The sequence below is a fragment of the Asterias amurensis genome, chromosome 1, assembly GCF_032118995.1.
Source record: "Asterias amurensis chromosome 1, ASM3211899v1".
In the NCBI taxonomy this organism is placed as follows: Eukaryota; Metazoa; Echinodermata; class Asteroidea; order Forcipulatida; family Asteriidae; genus Asterias; species Asterias amurensis.
In genome coordinates this window covers 2,979,553-3,002,293 of record NC_092648.1, presented here as the reverse complement: position 1 = coordinate 3,002,293, position 22,741 = coordinate 2,979,553, and the positions used below count along the sequence as shown (strand labels likewise).

At 39.3% G+C, this 22,741-nt stretch overlaps 1 protein-coding gene across 7 annotated transcripts in view; it reads left to right on the top strand.

Annotated features, from left to right (window-relative positions):
* LOC139942340 (ribosome-binding protein 1-like) overlaps positions 1-21,798 on the top strand; it is a 52,349-nt gene extending 30,551 nt beyond the window's left edge. For 4 of the 7 annotated variants that reach the window (XM_071939187.1, XM_071939203.1, XM_071939221.1 and 1 more), the window contains 4 exons: positions 5,260-5,427; positions 10,503-10,574; positions 11,857-11,907; positions 16,756-21,798. In XM_071939187.1, the coding sequence (XP_071795288.1) occupies positions 5,260-5,427; positions 10,503-10,574; positions 11,857-11,907; positions 16,756-16,818 (354 nt within the window). In that variant the 3' untranslated portion in view covers positions 16,819-21,798. The remainder of the gene's footprint in view (positions 1-5,259; positions 5,428-10,502; positions 10,575-11,856; positions 11,908-16,755) is intronic. The other 3 variants (XM_071939230.1, XM_071939194.1, XM_071939213.1) reach the window with 3 other exon arrangements.
* Positions 21,799-22,741: the final 943 nt, after the last annotated feature.

The window sequence follows — 22,741 nt, the reverse complement described above, 5'->3', positions numbered from 1 at the left end:
TTTCATGAATCATTCATTTTTTTAAGATGTTAAGATTCTTTTCTGTCTGTTTCTTTTCTCTGCAAGGGTTGAATTTTGATGTTCTTTGCTCTGGTAGGGTCATAGATTGGTACATGTAGATACTCCACAAATGAATTATCATTTGATCTTACTTGGTGAGAAGCACCTGTGCCAGCTGATATAATTATAGTGCCTTCTTATATAGCGATCAAATCCGTGATGCTCATGGGGCTTCAACATTATTACCCCTGGTCACTGGGCCTTAAGTCATTTCTTAAACCGTCTCAGCTCCCTTTGGGAGTATACAGCCTGTGCTGCCAAACATGTAGCGCACTAAGCTAAATCAATCACAAGAACCATCTCTGCCCTCGCAGGTACCCATTTACCCCTGGGTGGAGAGAAGCTTATGGTTAAGTGGGTCGCTCAAGGACACAAGTGTCACAACCGGGATTCGAAGCCACACTCTCGGAACAGAAACACCAGAGCTTGAGTTCGGTGCTCTCATCCGCGCAGCCACAACACCCCTATGATAGTATAAACTGTTGATAGTATAAACTGTTTTGAGATAGGATTCCCTTTCGACATTTGTCACCCCAAAACATTTGGGAACCTATTCATGTATAAATCGCTTCTCAGATTGACGAGGGCGGATATTGAAAGCTGCGGCCAGAGATAATAATAATAAAGACTTGTAATGCGTACATATCCACCCTGATGATTGTCAAGCCGCAGTAAAACCAACTAACAAAACGAAAGAAAACTAAAATATTCCTCGACAACCTGTGACATAAGATATGTTTTGAGGAGAGATTTGAACTTTGTGGTACAAAGACGAAATGAGATGACGTTGGTACCCGCTGTCACCTTGCTAAATGTGGATGAATAAAGCGTTTTTGTGACAATACCCGGATGTTTTTGATGCTTTCTCAACAAGTAGACCCTGTGTTCAGCTGCAACTGTAACATGTGACTTTTGTTGTTAAATTCTTTAAATGTTGCCAATGGATTAACATGAAATAGAAGGAAGAAAACCCCACCAATCTATGATCATACCTTTGTAGTACAAAAGATACACTGATTTTCAACCACTATATTTCAGTTGATACGTCACCAACCTGTCTCCATTAAATCTTCTTTTTTTTTTACCATCAAGTTCTTGTGTGCTGTTAAAAATGAGACATAATCACTGTTGTAAATCGTCTTTGCTCCATGCACATTGAAGCAAATAAAAAATGCTGAGTTGCTTTCGTATGTTAAAAAGCAAAGTAGCTGATAGTTTAGCAGTAGCTTATTGTTTCTTGTGAGCTCTTGCTTGCTCCCATCCATAATCTTTAGGAGTAGTTCAATATTTTCACCATCGAAAAAAGCTCGTAGCTCGTCAATTTTGGCCGATTTAAATCACAAACCAAACTATGAAGGGGATTTTAAGACAAATTTCTCAAAAACAAGATGGTTTAGGTTTAGATGAATAAATAAATTCACAGACAGAAAACTTTGATTGTAGCATAGAAAAATAATCAAGAGAACGCTCAGTGAATCACCCTGCGAGTCCGTTGTGAGACTATTTTATGGATGGATGAGTTCATTTGATTACAGTGTGTATAAAATGGCAATATTTGCCGTACAAATGCTGCATGGACCAATACAAATTGTATTGTTAATAGTGTCAACAGCAGGTCAGATAGCGCAATAGACAGTATCGAATAACCCCTTTGTTGCTATGGAAGTGGCCATCTTGTAGGGCAGGCCGTATGCACGTCAAAACGCATGCATCAATGAAGCACGTAGCGTTCCCAGTTTGATTTCTATGGCACACACATGCTGATGCATACATATACGCTCACAGATGCCATGTTGTAGGGCAGGTATTTGAATGGTGACGTCATATTCGATACGGTCTATAGCATTCACTGGATACTTGTATTAAATTGCCAGCATGTACTGGGACAGGATGTATGTTTAATGATGACCAGATTACTGTTTAACCACACAGTACATTGTACATATCCCGTCATTCGTGACTTTAAACAGACACTTTTATGGGAAAATCCCACTTACATCATCATCATAAAAGGAGCTCATAATTTTGTTTTTTTAGGATTTCACAGAGTTTGCTGTCCACCAGGAAGTGTTTATCAAGGCTTGTTTATCAGTTGCCGTGGCGTACAATTTGCTTTGCTTGCATGTTTAGTTTTTATTGCAGACGGTTGTTTCCAACTTGTGTTTCTTCGTTTTATACTCTGTGCTCACTTCTATCGTTTCTAACCCACAGGAAAACGACACAGCTTGTAAAAATGCTTTAAAGCATACGCACCTATTTGCTTAGCACTTTATTTGTTTGGTTATTTTGTTTTCATGGCTGTGTGTACTGCATAGTGCATATATCTGTGTTAACAGTCGTAACCTAATCATCATGTTTTCTTCCTACTGTACATGTACTGTATATGTATATACAAACTGACCATGTTTTGTTCCGCTAATTCAAAACATTTTGCCTGAACGATTTGTCTTCTCTTCTCTCTTTGCAAGCAGAAAGTTTTGATAGCTTAGCATATTTTGTTTTATATCATCATCATCTTTGTTTCAACTTCACAAATAAAAACCTGTGTCATGTTTTATTTGTAATTGAATATGTTTATTTAATTAATTTGACACGTGGGAGTCATCTGTGATTAACGCTCACAATAATTCTGACATCAATCACAAATAAGCAAATCACCTACTATTAGACTCAAACAAACTAGCATAACATTTTAATATTCACCAGAAAAAGTCCAACTTCACTCTGGTTGCATAGCATATTCTTCTTACTCCTATTTGTTTTACTCAGGAGGTACAGCATTGCACAGAAGTTGCTTAAAAGTTTGGGAAATAACAGGGCCCAATTCATAAAGCACAGAAACTTGCTAAGCACAGAAAAGTATTGCTTAAACAGAAATAGGTTTACATTGTTGTGAATGGTGCCCCACTCAAATTTTGCTTAGCAATTAAATTTGCTTTATGAAATTGGGCACTGTACACAAGCTGAAGCAGAAGGCCTCATCCGAACTGACGGCTACAGCTATGGCTGCGACTGTTGCTAAGTGTGTTGCTAAGGACACCCTATACCTCAACACATAATGACATTGCAGCCTTAGCCATGGCTGTAGCCGCTAATGGACACAGCCTTACTAAAACCGTCACAAGAATGACTTGACACTTTAAGAAAAGCAATGTTGTACATGTACCTCCTCTCTACTTGAAACCCTTCTTTCTTTAGGCTCATGTCACACGAGGCAATTTACAGGCAACTCCAAGAAGAGAATCCAGTCACATTTGAATGTTCTCAGAATTTTCTTGAAAATCTTAAGACATTGTTTGAGAAGTAACTTATGTGCTACCAAAGTGGTCCTTTTGGCATACACTGCAGTTGGTTACCTGTAAACATTGCCTCATGTGACACAGCCCTAATACCGTAACCAGAGTAAAGGCCCGGTCCCACTGCAGCAATAACGAGATCGATAACGATCACGAGGCAAAGAGAACGCACTCTATTGGTTGAATGAGCGTGTGCGTATTCTGCGTGGAGCAATTCAACCAATAGAACACGTTCTCTGTGCGTCGTGATCGTTATCGTTCTCGTTATCGCTGCAGTGGGACCGGGCCTTTAAGGTTTGTTATTGGCAGTGTGTCTTAAAGCACAAAGTGCTCGACATTGCAGTAGCTTTGCACCTCGGCCTTGACGGGACTTGGGAGCTAGTCTAGGATTCGTTTTGACTGATCCCATCAATCTATTGTTACATTGCCGCCTTCAATGTACGCATATATATAATTTAAAAAAGCCTGCTCATTAAAATGGTGAAAAAATGTACTTTAATTCATGATCAAAGGTGGATTTTACTCATTTGGACAAAGGACTAAATTTACATGTTAAAACATTTCTGCCAAGACATACATTGTATTGGTCCATGAATTAAAAACAAAACACAAAAGTTAACCAACAAATATTAAATAAACGATTTCATCTTCGGATATTTTTTTAAACAGTAATATCAACCAGACTAGTTTTTGGGGACCTACATTACACTTTACATGTACAGGAAACAAGTTTTATTATTGGTACAAGCATGAAATGCAAAATTTTCTTAACAGATTGGAATTCCTGTTACCCCAAAATTCCTCCATTCAAACCATATATTGTGAGCTCTGTGAAATCATGCTTAAAGTTTGCAAATCATGAAAGAGCAAGCTTCAGTATTCAATGGGAGATTCGCCTGGTAGCCTATTGCAACCACCTTGGCCCAATTTCATAGAGCTGATTAAGGACAAAACTATGCTTACCATCATAAGATAACCAGCCAAAATACTATTCCGCAAGTGTAATTTGTGACTGGTACACTGCTTATTTTTGCTTAGCAACAAATATTAAGCATTATTGTCTGCTTAAGCAGCTCTATGATGTTGGACCCTTGTGCTGCAAAGTCTCCCATTGCTGTTTTATATGTTCAGTGTGAAACGCAAAGCACACTTTCAGTGTGCATGCAAAAATGTACTTCAAAGCTGGCAGAGTCACCTGTTGATGTTTCATCGGCTTAAGTGCTCAAATCTGTCGTAATATTGAACAATATTTGTTTTACTTTTTGCTACACATCTATTTTAATCATTACACATGAAAGATAATCTTGGGAATAGTACAGTGAAGTCTGCAAAAAGATAAATACAAAACTTGACCAGAATGCTTTTTGTATCAGAATCAAAGACTTTCAATCATCATTTGTAGAGCTATGAAAAGGCGAATAATTTTCCCTAAATTGGTTTTGATCTGTTCTTACATGTGACCTTTGACATTGCATGTTTACCAAAGTGCCACATAGCAGGGGACTTCCTGAAGGTCCCCCCCCCCTCAAATTTCATGGAGCTTAGAAACTTTCTGCTAAGCGAAATTATGCAGGATACCAGTCACAGTTTGCCCACATGACATTACACTTTGGCTCAGGCTGGTAACCTTGTTCTGGTAATCATTTTGTTGCGCTAAAGCAGCTCTATGACATTGGGGCCATATCTGTATGTATGCAGTTCAGCTCCCACAATGGCAGATCATGGTAGACAGTAGCCAAGTGTGGCAATAGAGCAAGGGGGGCAATATGAACTCACCAATCACCCAACTTACCTAACTAGTGGTGTATATGTAATTAATCCCCTCTAGTGATATACTTAATCTCTTAGTGACGTTGTTAATCTCCTGTAGCTAATCTCCCTCCATCATTAACACTCTCACCAGGAGGTTAAGACTCTAAAGGAAGCTCTTCAGAAAGAGAAGGTTCTGACTAAGGACCTTGGCATGGCCGCAGCCAAACTCCAGGCCATGCTGAAGAAGACTCAGGCACTGTATACAGCCGAGAAGAAAGCTACGTCAGAACTCAAAGCCAAAGCTGGTATTACGGATGAGGTCAGTAGACAGATTCAAAACGAAAATTTTTTATTTATTATATCTTTCTGGTAATGACACCAAAGAACCCCTTAAAAGTGCCAACCCATACGCCTAAAGACTGGCCTGGATCAACAACACGGGGCTACGGAGGCCCTGTTGCCCTGGTCTTGGTGTTGGCCTTGGTACCGGGGAGCCCTGGTGCCCTGCTCTTGGCCTTGGTACGGGGGAACCCTGTTGCCCTGGCCTTGGCCTAGGTACCCCTTCAAAAATTTCACGTAGACTTTGATTTTGTTTTGCCAATGGAAGTGCCCTTTGCGAAATGAATAAGGCCTTGCACAATTTCAAGCCTGTGAATTGATACAGTCTGTGAAGATACGATGTTGAAGGAGTGTCCGTTTTACATGTGAGCAGGCAAAAACCAACTGGGGAAAACCCATGCAATTTATAAGGATCTGAAAAGCCAATCCAGACTCAAAGTTTCAGTCCTAAGCAGAGTTTAAACCCTTGTCCGAGAGGTGAAGTGGCTGTGAAAGAAACCATTAATCTTGGGTTCCCTAGAGTCGATTCCTTGTGTGACATCCGGTTCAGACTGGCGCTCCAAAGTTGCACCGAACCAAAAAGCGACTCTAGGTCGATCCAATTAATTTGGGTTTCAGACAGGTAAACTTAACATAACATTTACATTAAGTTCAGCTCGTAATGACAAGATCAACGTCTGAAACCAAGGCGCTCCAGAGTCGTTCCGAATGACTGCAACAGTTGTTTTTCGACTCCCAGCGCGTCCAGTCGCTCCTAACTGTTTCAGACGTCAATTTTTTAATTACTTAATCCAATAATTTGGTTCAACGCAACTCTAGAACGTCTGTCTGAATTTGGTTTTAAAATACTGACTAATCTCATGGTTCTGAAATCCATGATACTTGCACAGTACCAGATCCCCTCACCATACTAAAGGCCTCTGCCAAACCTAGGCTTAGTCTCCAGCTCAGCTTAGGCTCCACAATCAAGGTTGAAGTAGTGTGCATTTTGCACAGTGCTTCATCGTCAAAAGCAGCCCAAAAGCTGGAGCAGGAGACTAAGCCAAGGTTTGAGATAAAGCCCTGAAAATTAACCGGAGTGACTAGCTGGAGTGAATGCAGTAGACACATGTGCGTGTTATCTCATTTGATCCTACAACTAAAAATACAAAAAGATGATAGAGGTTTAAAAAACCACGCCTGGGGTCAATTTCACAAAGAGTTAGGACTACTCCTAAGGAGATACAAAAGAAAAGGTATGGCTAGTCCCAAGAGATAAGACTTGTCCTAACTCTTTGTGAAATCCACCCCTGGAATTACATGTACCTGGAGGCCTTGGCATCAGCTGCTCATGGTCCTGGCCTCGGTGCCCCTTCAAAAGGTTACCATAGACGTCGTCAAGATATTCCAGGCCTGTGAAATGTCATTTTTGTGCTGCTATTGTTACATGTATGTTGGGAAAGGATTGGGGTTGGGGGGGGGGGTGAGTGGTAGTTTCTGTTATGTTCTTTACTGCCTTGAGGCTGATGTAGGTAGTGATTTTTTATAGCTATTTTTATTCACGCTGTGGTTTGGATTTTGTAGTATAGTTTAAATCTGAAAGCAGACCCTCTTGCTGTGTTGCTAAAATTAATAAAAGCTCTTGTGCTTTGAAAGTTTGCCCAAGTAAACGCAGCGGCATGTCCTCTTGCAAGTTGAAGCTCTGGGTCCAACTTCATTAAGCTGCTCAGCAGAAACATATTGCTCTAAAAATACTCTTGCTAAGCAAAAACAATGGTGCACCAGTGGCAACAATATCAAACTATATGCCTGGTAACATGTTTTGACTAAGCAATGTTGTTCTGTGCAGCTGTGCAGACCAAGTTTTTGTGCGTACAAGCTTTTTGCATGCTTAAGCAGAAATTACTGCTTGAATATGTTTCTGCTTAAGCAGGATACCAGTCTTAGGACTGTACATGTCACATGCTGTTTTGGTGGAAGCGTAATTATATTCTGGTAAGCATAATTTTGTTGTGCTTAGCTACTTTTGTGCTTAAGCAGCGTAGTGAAATTTGGACCTGGCGATGTCTGTGATTCTCATACAATATCCTGGCTTGATGGTCACAGTTAAGGTTGAGAGTTCATGAGTACATTTGTATGACAAACATGGTCGAGTCTTCACACATGCAAAATGTCAAGTGTGCATAAAAAAGACCAGTCCACTATCATGAGTGTAAACCCATTATTGCATTCATAAAAACCTCCACAACAGACTAATATAAAAACACATGATGACGACCACATAACTGTATAGTGTGTATTAAAAAGTGTGAAGTAAACCCATAATCACATTAATGTATTGCATGAACACACATGGCTGTAACATATTATGACCCATGTCTCACTACACGGCTGTCCACACGGACAAGCTACAACATTGATACGCCAAGATTTATTAATCATTATTAAAAATTCCTCTGTTTTTTTATGCCTCGAAAATGCCCAATTTTCTTTTTATGTTGTGAACTAACGCAGCACGCCAATTCGTGGAGTAAAATGTTTGACTCCATCTCTAATGTTGTACTTTCCGTTGGACTCTCCAGAATGCATGTAATTCCTTTACTCATGTTAGCAAACCAATACAAATAACCCTGCATTACTAACATTGATTTTCTTGATTTTAGGAAAATTTACAAATTGTGAAATGTTCACTTTATAGGCGCACAATATCTTAAAGTTTTCTCAGTTGTGAGGCAGAGAAATTTGCTTCACTTTCGCAATGTGAAGTACATGTATGAACCTTGGCCCAATTTCATGGAGCTGATTAAGCACAACAAACCACTAAGCTAAACAACAATATGCTTACCAGATTAAGGTTACCAGCCAGAATACCATGTTACATGCACAATCTGTGGCTGGTATCCTGCTTATTTTTGGATAGCAGAACATTTTTAAGCAACAATTTCTGCTTCAAAGCAGCTCTATGAAATAGATCGATCCATTAGGCTCTGAGCCCCCGGCGCACATGTGAGGAAGAACATGTGAGCCTCTCCAATGGCATTCTGCACATGTCAGACCTTATTTTGTAGGACTTTCGGTAGCGCAATGGGTTGTGATTGGTCAATACGCAATGGAGCTGAGCTTAATGGATTGGTCTATTGGGCCCAGGCTTTAGGCTTAATGTCAAGAACTGCCTTTGAGACAGACTCTGCTAGAGTACCAATGTCGAACCATTAACCAATTCTATGCATTTATACCACAGGTTATTTTGGTTGGTCAGCAGTTGGCAGCAGCTAATTATTTTGTGTTCACATACAGCATGAATTACTAAAAGTTTTTTGTTGCAGGTCTGATGCTACATGTATCCGCCTCAAAATGGGGAATATTTTGACGCTAATGCACATGTACATGTAGTGTATGAGAACATTGAGTGTTGTATAATAGAGTGTAGTTACTGTAAGTTTCATTTTCAGCATGTACGTTTTCCTCCCATTTTCCTTCTTTGATATTCCTTCACAGGTTCTCAATATTCAGACAAAATGCATGCATCTTATAAGCAGTTGACTACTGAATGAGCATTTGGTGTAATAAGTGTAACCAAATGCTGATTTTGTTGTATCAGGCACACTGATGTTATCTAGAGCTAAACAATTGGGTTTTGAGGTGTCACAGAGTGGAGTACTGGGCCCAATTTCATAGAGCTGCTTAAGCACAAAATTTTGCTTAAGCAAACAAATTTTGCTTAGTAAAAAAAGATTACTGGCTTAGACTCCACTCAATTGTTATGCTAAGTAAACAACAGCTAAATACCAGTCCCCAGCAATGTATAAGGCATTACATTTCTGCCAGTAACATGTGTGAAATAAGCAAGCTATTTTCGTGCTTAAGCACTTTTGTTTGCTTAAGCAGCTCTATGAAATTGGCCCTTAGTGTATTTCGGAGGATATTAAAGGGTCTCTGGCCAAAGACACAAGGGGTATTGGGCTTTGTTGGTTCAGAGCCCAGTTTGATGCAAAACTGCTGATGCAAAAATCCATTGTGATACTCTGATACCCTACAAGTGAAGAGTCACTGTTTGTTTAAAATCAAGCCATGAAATCGGGCTAAGTTTGCACCAGCTGGTGTAGGCTTTACCACATCCAAATCCTCGTCCGAAACCCAGGATTCATTCACAGGAAAAGCATTTCCGGAAGTACCTGGACTTGAAAGCATTTATATCGAAAAGCAGATTTGAAAGCATCCGTCTCTACTCTTCAGATTTGTTGCAGTATGCACCGAGTTGAGACGAGTGTTTGTTTCAAATTGAAAGAAGAGGCGAACAATTGTGGAAATGGCAAAGACCCGGTCTCTATTTTGTGTGTGGAGTTCAAGGCCTGCAAAAGTACATGTGTTATTGTATGATAGGATATGACAATGTTGTAACAAAGTTTTTTTATAGGTGGTGAATTTGTATAGAATCTAGCATGAATGTGTACAGTCTGTGATATAGGTATAGAGCGCTAAAGATGCTTGACTGTCAAAAAAATGCAGTATATGTGGTGGGCTGCTTGCATTATACTTACATGAGTTTCACATGTTCTGATTGGTTGGATTTAGGCGATGGCAATTCAAATAGACCAATGATGTTACACATAGCCGAGAAGAAGGCATACGATTGAGGTGTTTAGCTTTTTACATATATCGACCTTTTGTTTTGCTGCATCACTGTAGCAGGTTTCACCAAACAGTGGTTTACAAAAGGTGTAGGAGGACCTCGGTGCAAAAAATATGCAATTGTTCATATATAATACTGTCTAATCACCTTATCACTGGTTCAATGCAGTCTCTTTGCGTTCTAAATGACTTTCACTGCCCGTTGGCCCACATCCGAATCAGTGACGTCAAGTGGGATGGGAACGTTCATGTACAGTCCTCCACTTGAGTTCTATATCTATGTACACAGACTCTTTAATGTAAAGCATTCCATGTTAGAGCAGGACTTGCCGGTGGACAGGTTGCGTTGGTTATGGGGGGTTATGGTTTGTGTGTTTTATGTTTTGGTGCCTGATAAACCACCCTGGTTGATGACTATTCTCTGTACCCCCATTTCCCTAACAGCAAGCAGAGATAAGTAGTGCACTGACAGACAGCCAAGTAGAGCTCCAACTGTTAGATGCAGCTGACGAGGAGGTATAATAATCTGGTCCCTCTGCTCCCCTCTTCTGTTCCCCCCCCCCCCTGCTATGCCGATAGTCTTGCCTGAGAATGAAGCCTTGCTTGCTAGAATGAAAAGCATGAGAATCTTTGTATTAGAATTCAGTCAATGTATCATCAGATAGCCATGGGGTTGGAACTGAACGTTTTTAAAGTGTATTTGGGACTGGACCTAAATGATAGGTCGTACATGTGTATGGGTTGGCTGGTTGCCGAAGGCACCCTTGCATGCAGACAGCTCCATCACCTTTAGCCACAAATGTTTCGCAGGGTTTCAGCACAGGGTGACTCTCCCGCTGTGTTTATTGCAAATTTGGACTGAACCTAAGTCATATTATGAGTTGATGTGACAGGCTGTTGTAGGCTACCGCGTCGCATGCCTGCGGCTCGACCACCTTGAACTACAAAAAGGTGTTCAGTATACTGCAACTCTTCCAAAGTGTTTGTTGCGAACTTGTGATATGACACCCACAATCAAAGATGACAAAAACAATGAGCTTCTGATGAAACCGCGAAAAAAAGTCCGCAACAGGACAAAGTACAATGTATCATAGCAATAATGGTTTTTCTCATCAAGCGTGGCTTTCTCAGGCAAGGCTTTTGATGTGCGTTGGTTTTAACAATGGATTTTACTGAATGCTAGAATTAACCTCATGTAGATTAGAAAGATTGTTGGAGTTTGATTTTAACACATGTTCAGAGAAAAGTTCTGAAAGCTACTAATTCTAGGGAAGACTTGGTTTTGGTTTTTTAGAGGGAAATACATCTGCTTTTCCCAACTTTTTTAGACTTGGATTGAAGATTGCTCCAGGCATACTCTGTTTTTAAATTTCCTTTTTTTTATTTTATACATATTTATAAAAAACAAGATGATTTTGATACATTTTCTTGAGTAAAAAGTTTTACTGTACAATGTACATGTTTATTGTACATGTTTATTGTACATTTTAGCCTGTTTTAATACAATTTTTTGTCTATGCTAAAGCACCAAAAAAAAAAAAAAAAAAAAACTCCTAAGCCATGACTAATGCATTTCCGTCTTATAAACCGATTTCTGGTTAGCCTCAACTCCAAGGAGCTTAGTCCTAGCTCTAACTTTGGAAGCAGGGTTGGGAACCAAAGTGTCATGCTTGTTGCCTGTGTAGGGAATCATAGGGATACACTCCTTGCCTGTGTAGGGAATTGAAGTGTCTAGCTCCTAGCCTGTGTTACGCTCCTTGCTCTCATGGCATATCGGTGCTTTCTATTCTGTTTGCAGAGTGATTCATGGTGTGTTGTAGAGGATGATGGAGATATAAGCTCAGCTGAGGTGCATGCTGCTTTTGTTTTATGCTGATTATGTTAAAAACCGCTTGCACAGTTTTGCACTTTGCTCGTTTTGTTTCGCTCAAGCTTCTGTTGCTGTTTAGCAAGTTGTTACAGTTTTTTTTTTGGTTTTTTTTGTATTACAACAGTTTTTTTCATCACTTTGAACAAAGGTCACACAAATCAAGTCTTCCAGAAACGAATTAACACAACATTTGATTGTCTTGTTTCTTCAAAAGTTAGCTTAACAGTTAACATTGTTAATGGGATTGTACATCAATGGTGACAAACTTCCATCATGATCATTAAAATTCAGTTCAAATTAAGGACCACTTTTGAGGAGAGATATTTTTTTTGAAATGTTCTCTTCCTGTAGGAAATGGTGACTGGATGTGGCTGTTTTCAAGAGCTGGTATAAAAACATACAGCATGAGATTTAGCCGACAAAACATCTAGTTTTGTAATGCCATTGAAGAAATAACAGTTGTTGCATCAGTTTTATTGGAAAACTCTCACAGCTTTTTGTTTTGAGTCTTGGAATCTTATGGTCAGATCGAATATACATGATGAGATTGAATACTCATGATGAGATTGAATACTCATGATGAGATTGAATATTCATGACGAGATTGAATATTCATGATGAGATTGAATACTCATGATGAGATTGAATACTCGTGATCACAGTGAACATTCATGATCAGATTGAATATTCATGATCAGATTGAATCTTTAGGATCAGATTGAATATTCATGATCAGATTGAATATTCTCTGCCCCAAAAGCCATTGATGTAGAATCCATTTGCTGTATGATAACAGAGACAACTTCACTAGTAACAATAGAAGCTCTCAGGTGTAATGAGTTGTTCACAAGGGGAGACATTTGGGAGCGCTAGGTGCCAGCAGACTTACCAGGTAAATCTCAGAAATGTGCGCAGACTAAGAACGACGGTTACAGTAACAATTTACCTGGTATGTCGGCTGCTGACACTGGTGCTCTTGGGTTTCCCCAATCACTGCAATGGTGTAGAGACGGTGTAGATCTAATATACAGTAGCTAAAGATATAACACTGAGGTGGAGGTGTAGTTATATACAGACCTTTCATTTGTTCCAGAAGAGTGTCATTTATTATGGGCAAATGTAAGTCGACGAACTTCACCAATGCCATCAAAATATTCCACTGAAAATGAAAGAAAGAAAAGCAAGAAGGTGTAATATTGGTTTTACCCATACACCGTTGTGTGTTGGCACTGTACACTTAGTACTCTTCAGAGTTCTGTGAAAAAATATCACAGGCATATATTATTCAGGTGGGATTCGAACCCACAACCCTTGCAATTCAATTAAGAAGGTGTAAGTTTGAGTACAATGTTTTGTACTGGTGGTTGGAAACGGTTGGAAATATTTTTTTTTTTTTTTTATCACTTAGTCGTTGTCCATATTATGTGGTTGGCAAAAAACTCTGGGTTGACATGGCAAAAGAAAGGTCTGTATTAACATTCATTTAGAATTGTAGACATAGTCATGTGATGATCATGTGATAGTCGTGCGATGATCATGAGCTAGTCATGTGATGATCATGTGATAGTCATGTGATAACCATGTGATAGTCATGTGATAGTTCATTCGATAGTGTTCTTCAAAGACGTAGTGGTAGCATTGTAAACATTACAGCATGTAGTATGTACCCCACAGTCACAGGACTGCAGTCGCACCTCAGGGCGAGTGAGTTTCTCCTTGGTTTAGGGTGTTTCAAATATGAATTTTCACTGGGACATTTTTGGGCGCCCAGGCAGTTTTAGGGCATGCAGGCAAATTTCCCCCTTCTTCCCCCTTCCCTTATTGGACTACAACCAGGGGATGGCACTTGATCACTTGAAATCACCACTCTGACTACACCCCCAAAGGCTCACACTCTACTGCAATGATGGGATCAAATGTGACAAAGTGAATGAATGCCTGTTTAGAACTTTGGTCGGGGCGAATGGGGCGCAGTGTGAAAGAAACCGGATACCTCAGAGTAGCGTTGAGCACCGTGCCTCTGTGCCTACGGGAGTGTTTTAGAAAGTTGTTTATATGCAGTCTCATTCTTGCACCTTGCAATGCATACAAATTAGCATCTTGTTTGCCATCTAGAATGTCTATGTTATGTCCAAGCCTCTGTTTATACCCTTTGTTACACCCCCTCTTGAATGTAACGGTTTTTATATTGTGGCTGTGGGTTTTGCCGCCAGTTTTCTGGATGTTCTTGTAGTCATACTAAAAGACTAGTTATTCAAAGGTTCAGATTGATTGGGCTCAAGCGCATCACTTCTGGTTATATTATTATGTTTGCAACTCGAGAAAAATGGTGTCAATTATTGCTAATGTCTGAGGCATCTGAAGTTTAGATTTATAGCACACACCAAAACCAAACAATTTGGAGGAATTTATAAAATCATCCATTTCTTATAAAATAGTTAGTTTATAGCTTTTGCTTTTTCCTTCTTTTTTTTAAGAGAAAATATTAATCGAATAACATGTCTGACTTACTTCCCTTTGGGTAAAAATGCCCCATGAAAAGTAGAGTCCATGTTTACCTCGGCTGTTTCATGTTTGGTTTAATACAGTGAATCTTAGACAGGAAACTGAAGACTAAAGACCTTTTGAATAGAAATGTCTCATATAAAGTAGAGTCTAAGTTCTACTCGGCTGTTTCATGTTCAGTGTAAACAGTGAGTGCTGGACAGGAAAGAGTTAAAACCAAAGGTTATTACACGGCTGTTTCGTGTTTGGTTTATAATACAGTGAATCTCGGACAGGAAATAGTGAAGACCAAAGACCTGTTGGGTAGAATGTCTCATAGTCCAAGTTTTACGCAGCTGTTTCATGTTCGGCGTAAACATTGAATGTCAGACAGGAAACAGTGAAGACAGTGCGGAGCCATCTCATTGATAAGCAAAAAACCCTCAGGTGGGGTGAGCTTTCTGGGTCAGTGTCAACCGAAGGAGTACCCTGATCGGGTACCATTTATATCCTCATTGGGAGAAGTGGGGTCCAATCGGGTACCAGTATACCTTATTTGGGTTATAACACAGTGAAAGGCACATTGAACTTTACTGCGACAACCAGTACAGGATGTGTGGTACGCATCTGAACTGATAACACAACAGTCGGGGGGCTAGTGTAGGATACTGAATAACTCTATATAATCATGTATTAATGCTGGATTTAGAGAGAAGTGGATTTTTTAGAGGCCAAATATTTCTGCAGAATGAAAAATGATTTCTCGTTTTTTTCAGAGGCAAACAATTTCCATGGAATAAAAATGATTTCCTGGTGCTGCTAACGACAAGAAAGAAAGACAAAAATGTTTGCTCACATTGTCTCACATGACCTGCATGTCTTATAGTTGAAGTAGGGTGTAATGGCTAAAAATGGAAGTGTTTGTTATATGCTGATTGTGTATTCAGCTTTTTAAGGATGTGTTGCTATTAACCGCTGATGATGAATTCTGAAACAGGATGCAGTGCAGTGATTTATAATTGCTGTGTGCAAATAATAATAACATCAAAGTCTTATACAGCGCAGGTATCTACCAAACAAGGTACTCAAGGTGCTGAGTATATACAAACTTGTAGAAAGATAGGTTATTGAAGTGATGAGTTCTGTGACCCAATTATTGTGCAGTGGGTTCTTTAAGTGCATTACAAAACACATTGGACCAACAGCTTTACGCCCCGAAGGACGAAGCAATGGTTAAGTGTCTTGCTTAAGGACACAAGTGTCACGGTATGGGATTCAAACCCACACTCTGCTGATCAAAAACACCAGAGTTTGCAAAGCATTGCCTATTTGTGTACCTGCCATTCCAAATTGCCCAAAGCCGAACAGAGGAAATAGCACGCAAACCCCAACACCCAGTTCCTCAAAATGGAGCACCTTAAATCACTGACTCCCACCCCCATACCCTCACCACTCCACAGCAACCCCTACTACCCACACCCGTTGAATGTAGACGCCCAGGTCACTAGGTATGCACTGCCTAATCACCCAGAACTGTTCAACACCAACACACATAATCACAACCACTGTGCACTTCACTCATGTCTCACCCCAATCCCACATGTTCACATAATGACCACTTTGCATCTATCTACTCAGGTTCAAAAGTACTTGTTGACGTTCAAATTTTAAACGAGTTCAACTAACTGCTTGGAAAGAAGCTTTTTTTGTTGTGAAGCAATAACTTTTATTTTATTTTACAAGATTGTGTTGCCAAAGTGTTCTCTACCTACAATCTGGATGCACTCACACTATGTTCAGTTGGGTTTTTGAATCGTTAAAGGGGTTGTGTTGTCGCAATCAAAGCAGGCTCGTGGTTGTACCTGGAATTATGAACTCTCACCCAGTTACTGCACATGGTATGGTTTTGGCATGGTAAAGCACCATGGTTTTGGAGGGAGGGTGTGGGCATGCCAACTCAGTGAGAGTTCATTTGTCCATGTTCAGTAACAGGCCTTGGCCCAATTGTATAGACCTGCTACTTAAAAGTTTGCTTACGAGAATACTAGTCAAAGTTTGCACATGTGACATCGTACTTTGGCTGGTAATCTTAGTCCCATGGTAAGCATAATTTTTGTTGTACTTAGCTACCCTGTGTGCTTCAGCAGCTCTATGAATTTTGGCCCTGTTTTGATCTTGACGACATGGGTCTGCTTTGATCTTAACGACACAGCCCCATTTTGGCTTGTTTTAGGGTCCTTCCAAGCCCTACAAGATTTGTATGGAAGTCGGATTGAGTCCAGACAGAAGTGTAATGCACAAAAATCTTTCACTGATGATCCATTTCTTTTTTTCCACTCGCAGGAGGCAAACGGTAAACCAGCAGCGGCCAAGCCCGCAGAGACTGCCGGCGGGACATCGGTGTAACATACAAAGGTACTCCAACGACAGAGTGACATCGAAGGCCTTCCAGTTTAGTGTAACATAAAACCATCGTCCATTGTTGTATCTTCTTTTAAAAATGCCGTCAATGAATTGAAGTTTAGATTATCTGATTGAAAAAAAACGATCGTGTATTTTTTATGTGCAGGAAGCTGAGGAATGTGTGCTGGAAATCTCAAAATCCTTGATGGAATCTTTTGAAAGGTTTATCGGGAGAAACGAAAAAAGTAAAGTCAAATTATGTATTATAATTCACTTTGTATGAAGGAAAATATTGATAAGGTGTCATTATGACCTTGGTTATGATCCTGTGACCTTGGTTATGACCTTTGTTGAAAGGTCAGAGGTCATGGTGGGAGTGTTTATTCGTGAAAGCAAGTGATTATTAAGGGACGGTTTTATTTGAAATGTTTCTGTTGGATTTTGAGTTGTTTTGACCATTCAATGCAAAGTTTTTTCTTTTCTTTTTTGCTTCTTTGCCCTAATTAAAAATATGATGTTTTTATCAGGTACGGGCGGGACAATTTTCTCGGTTGGGGTTTATTGCCAGATTCTAAGAGATCTATCCAGATATTGTCCGATCTGGATCTTTGTATTGACAACTTTCCCAGAAGAGCTTGTCATATCCGCCTATCAAAAAATTACAAAAAAGGAAATAACAGAAAGAATTTCTCAGATGGGTTTGGGAGATCTATCCGGACATTGTCCGATCTGGATCTTTGTAATGACAAGTTTCCCCGAAGAGCTTGTCATATGAGGCTATCAAAAAACACAAACAGGAAATATCAGACAGAATTTCTCAGGGGGAAGTTTCTGTAAAACGCGTCGTCAGTTCAAGATTGGCGTACTTCTGTAGTAAGTCAGACTGCTGGCAGGACGTGAGGGGAAAAACCCTGTTAATGTGTCTGTAGATAGATTGGTTTGATTGATTGAGGGATGGTACACCATGGCTCAAGGCTTGTTAAAATGAAAAATTGCTAAGCGTTTTGGTCGAAGAAATAGTCCTCTCCCCAGGAAGTTGGTCCATCCAATTCATGCACCGAAAAAACCAACACAATTTCTCATCAGTGAATGTAAAAACAAATCTTGTGTTACGGTTTCGCGGTAACACCATGTGATTGTATCTACTGTGCTGTGTAGACTACTGATAAGAACATGTCCTGCTGTTTATCTACTGCTGCTGAGTAAACTGGGAACTGGGAGACTATCAAAGTGCAAATAAGAATTTGTCATGCTGTAATACCAGAGACATGATACTCTTTCTACTGAAGTTTGATTGCTGATTTGTTTTGCCTGTCAGAAAATATCAGCAAAACTGTTTTAAAAATAGCTTGAAAAGTCTATTAACCCATTTGTTGGACAGTCCTTGTGTACTCAACAAACTTGTCTTACTTTTTTCCACGGGCCTAGTATCATACTTGATATCTACTGCCGTCGTGTAAATGTTTAAATTGGGAATCTAACAATCCTTCAAAAATATTGATGCTCCGCCTGGCCTATACGGATGCCTTCTCGCCCCTGGTCATTTGCCTTGGTGCCCCTGGAAACGTTCCAAAATAAGCTTTCAATTTCCTTATAGAGGTGCTCTTTCAGAGGAGACAACGCCTTCGTTGCCCCTGGTCATTGCCTTGGTGCCTTTGAAATGTTCAAACAGAAGTTTACCATTTCTTCACAGAGATGCCTGTTACCCCAAAGAGAAAACGCCTTGGTGCCCTTGCCCTTTCAAAAACAAAGCATCAATTCTGCCATGCCATGCCTCAAATCACAAATCAAACTTTCTATTATTATGCTCAAATCTGTAATTTTTGTCACATATTTATCAGTGGATCAAATCATTCTATTTAAAAGGTTTTGTCAAAGACCCTTCTTTGGAATGGAGGTTAACGACCAAAATACATGTAGTAGCAGTAAAACCTGAAAAAAACAAGTTGCATTTCTCTCCTTTATGCCATCTACTTAATTAATTCCTCCTCCCTCCTTAATAACGTTATGTTCAGAGTTATTATAATAACTATTTTTTTCTCCATGTATCCTGTTTTATATAAATAAATAATGCTTGTAAATAAGACCAAACAAAAAAATTAATGCATGCCATTGTTTCACGTCTGACCACAAGATAAAGCCGCGTCCGAACTGCTGGCTATGGCTGTTGCTAAGAGTGTTGCTGTGAGCCATCCTATGCTCCAGCCATCCTATGCTGAAGCCACAGCCATTAATTCGAACATGGCTTTGTTATGAATGTGCCAGTTATGGAGAACTATACATTTTTTATACTACATGTTGTGTGTGTAACATGCATTAGATTTGATGCGGCAAGCAGGGGTGCGTTTGGGCTGTCATAACGAACGCTTGGTTTACCTGGCTGGCTATTGGTCAATCACTGGCCAATGAAGGAAACAGTTATGGGAATATGACCGCCAAAACCGACCCCAGAGTGGACGGGATTATGTATGTTGCTTGCCTGCGTATTTGTATCCGTTTAAACATTCCATCGTAGTTGATACATTGTTTAAAGTATAATAAGCTCAGCAAATAGAAATTGTAGGACAGGAAACCAAATAGTTAAGTCTACTGTTCTGAAATGCTGCATTCTCGGAACTTTAAAAAAAAATCAAATATGATTGGACATTATTAATTTGTACAAATAAAGTAGAATTAGTAGCAGTGTATAATCGATTACAAGTGGGTTCTGAATTAACGTCAATGGATCATATTTGCTGGTCTTTAAATTGTTTATTCGCACTGTGTACACAGAAAGATAACAAAATAACCAGCCAAACAACAAACAAACATTAAACCTTGTGAAGACTTGAAGTCTTGAATTATAAATACTGAAGTTTGAAAAGCTAAGCTCAATTTTTAAAGTTGACGAAAATAGTGCTTGGTAAATTTGTCAAGACTCATAGGTAGCCTGGCTCTAGCAGCAAACATAACAGTAATATTTATCATTGGTAATCAAGGATTAAGTTGGCATGCTTCGTAGCTCTATGAACTTTGAACCTGTTTAAAATAGCCATCTCACTTAAACTTTTTGGATCACCTTGTTTTTACTAGTAGGCATTTGGACTACCACCTATCCCATTTTATTTTAATTTTCGTTCCCTTTTTTTTCTCAAGTTCTTTTCTGGACACATGTTATTCATAATTCACATTTTTGATTGATCATTTTTCTTTTCTTTATTAAGATCTCTAGATGAAATTAATTCTTACAAAACAGGGTGGTAATGTGTTTAAAGCATAGAAATTAGTAATTTAATGATGTTACGTTACTCTCTGTATTGTGTCAGGTTAAAACATGGCCTAAAATTAATGAATTCGCACCAGCAAAATTTTGATTCCTCGATCAAGTACACACAAATTTTGGCCATACTTTTTGGTTGTTTTTTGGGGTTGAACAAAGAATTGACTAGAGTGGGATTCGAACCAACGACCTACGGATTAACGTGCCGGCGCTCTACCAACTCAGCTATTTGACTAAAAGAGAAACCAGAAAAACAGAAACACACAGCAGAGAAAAAAAGAGTCAATGTTGTTGTTTCTTGTTAATTTAAAGGAAGATCGAGGCACAAAACTGTACTCGGAAATTCCCTAAAACCTTCATGTTGGTTGAAGTTCCAGGTATCTGAAAGGGAAGGAACTTCATGGGTCATAATGTGGTATTGGAATTGTCACTAAAGTTACACGGACGCCGAGTTCAAGGCACTGTGTAGTCAAAATTATAATGTACTGCTTTTTTGTTGTTTGTGTAATTGAAGGCATTTTTTTTAACAATGAATGTGTCCAGTCATAAGTACAACGGCAAAACACTGGATGTACATGTGAAGTGTTTTGTATTTTGTACCTCAATAGACCCATTTCAAAACGCTCAGCGCACTTGCACGCGTCTCTGCTGTCCGCCATTTTGGGTGTCAAAAACACGCACAAAAGAATGTGTTTACGCACCTCCGAACAATGTGCGTCTTCAATTTCTGCCTTGTTGGTGGAGTCCATTCCTTTTGTGCACATTTTGACACACTAAATGGCAAACAGGAGACGCACATGTATGTGCGCTGCGCATGGGCTATAGGGTCTACTCATCTGTTTTTGTTTTAAGTGGAAAACCTTGATAAGAAAGTACACATAATGGAGTCATAATATTAGGATAGCAATGTAAGGGATAAACTTTAAAACAATAAATAATAGCTGTATTTATATAGCGTCTAACAACTTACAAACTTCAGCATTAGTTCATAATGGCATGTTAACAGTTAGAGACTTGTTCTTTGCAATTTTGCATTTCTAAAAACTCTCGTCCCCCCAGAAAAGAAGGAAGTACATGTAATATGTTGCTTTTTAAGGTTATTATGAGCTCTGTGGAACAATAGGTGAGTAGGATTGATTTCAGAAATGATTGTTTATTATTTCTGTGCTGTTCTGCTCAACGACCTTTTTGACCTTTGCCATTACATGTTTACACAAGAGCCCCAGAGCCTGGACTTCCTGCTGGCACGTCTAGTACACAGCTCAGTGAAATAAAAACAAGACACATTTGACATTTTGTTCATCTGAATCGCAATGACTTTTGACATCAAGAAAAAGATCAGCTCTCAAAATATTTCCTTCGTTTTTTTGTTGTTGCTTGTTTCAATTCTAGATTGTATGTGGAAAGTATGATATATAAAAAAAAGGAAAATGTCAACTTACAACCAGTGTACTATCTTGCCTGCCAGGAAAGCCCCTGGAATTCAGAAGGTCACTCTCATGTTTAACAAAGTGACAAGGTCTATATTTTAACTATTCTAATGAATTTATAAATCTCACTGATTGGAACTCGCTTAACAACCTTGTGTATACTTGCTGGTCGTAATTGTATTAAGAATAATTTCAGAATAATAACTCTGGAATTGGATGGAAGACCATTGTTGATTTATGTACCCATATCCAATGAAATAAAAGCGGTCACTGACTTGAAGGTAATATCTTGAATACTTGATGATTTTATGATTTTTAAGAAAGAGTCACACTATCGTGTTTCTTCTGCTGCCACTGTGCCACAATGTTTCTAATTGTACTATGGAAAGCCTTCCTCCATGCTTATATCTTGTACAAAAGTTCCCCCCCCTGGGTCATAGCCCAATTTCATGAAGTTGTTAAGATGAAAAAGTTCTGCTTGGCAAATGTATTTATGAAGCAAGAAGTGAGCGGGGTGCAAGTGACAACTATGTGAACTTTATGGAATGTTGGTTAGTGATTCTGTGTCTGCTAAGTCCGGCTATTCTGGGGGTTTTTGTGCTTAGCTTACAGACTTTATGAAATTGGGCCAAGAATGCAATGAAGACAAAATCTACACCCCCCCCCCCTCCACTCGAAAATCCACCAAAGAGTTCCTGTTATTCCAAGAACACAATGAACACACAATGAGAGGGGATGTTTGTAGGGCACTTTCTAGGGCTTTGCCAAGGAACACCCTCTGTGAAAGATTAAGGGACAGTCCCTGTAAAGATCTGCATCCAAATCACACAATCGAGAAATAGTGAGAACACTCTAAGGCACTGTTAAACCACAATTAGACTTAGTTGGTGTTGGGGTGAACTTTGCCCAGGAACAAACGCCCTTTTGTCAAAGATGAAGGGACAGTTCCCTTAAAGTAGTAAAAACTGCCTCCAAATCACACACACAATCAATTAGACCTTCGCTTCTAAGAAATAGTAGGGAAACTCTTGAGGTACTGTTAAAGGCAGTGGACACTATTGGTAATTACTCAAAATAATTATTAGCTTAAAACCTTACCTGGTAGCGAGTAATGGGGAGAGGTTGATGGTATAAAACATTGTGAGAAACGGCTCCCTCTGAAGTAACATAGTTTTTGAGAAAGAGGTAATTTTCCAAGAATTTGATTTTGAGACCTCGGATTTATTAATAAAGGCCT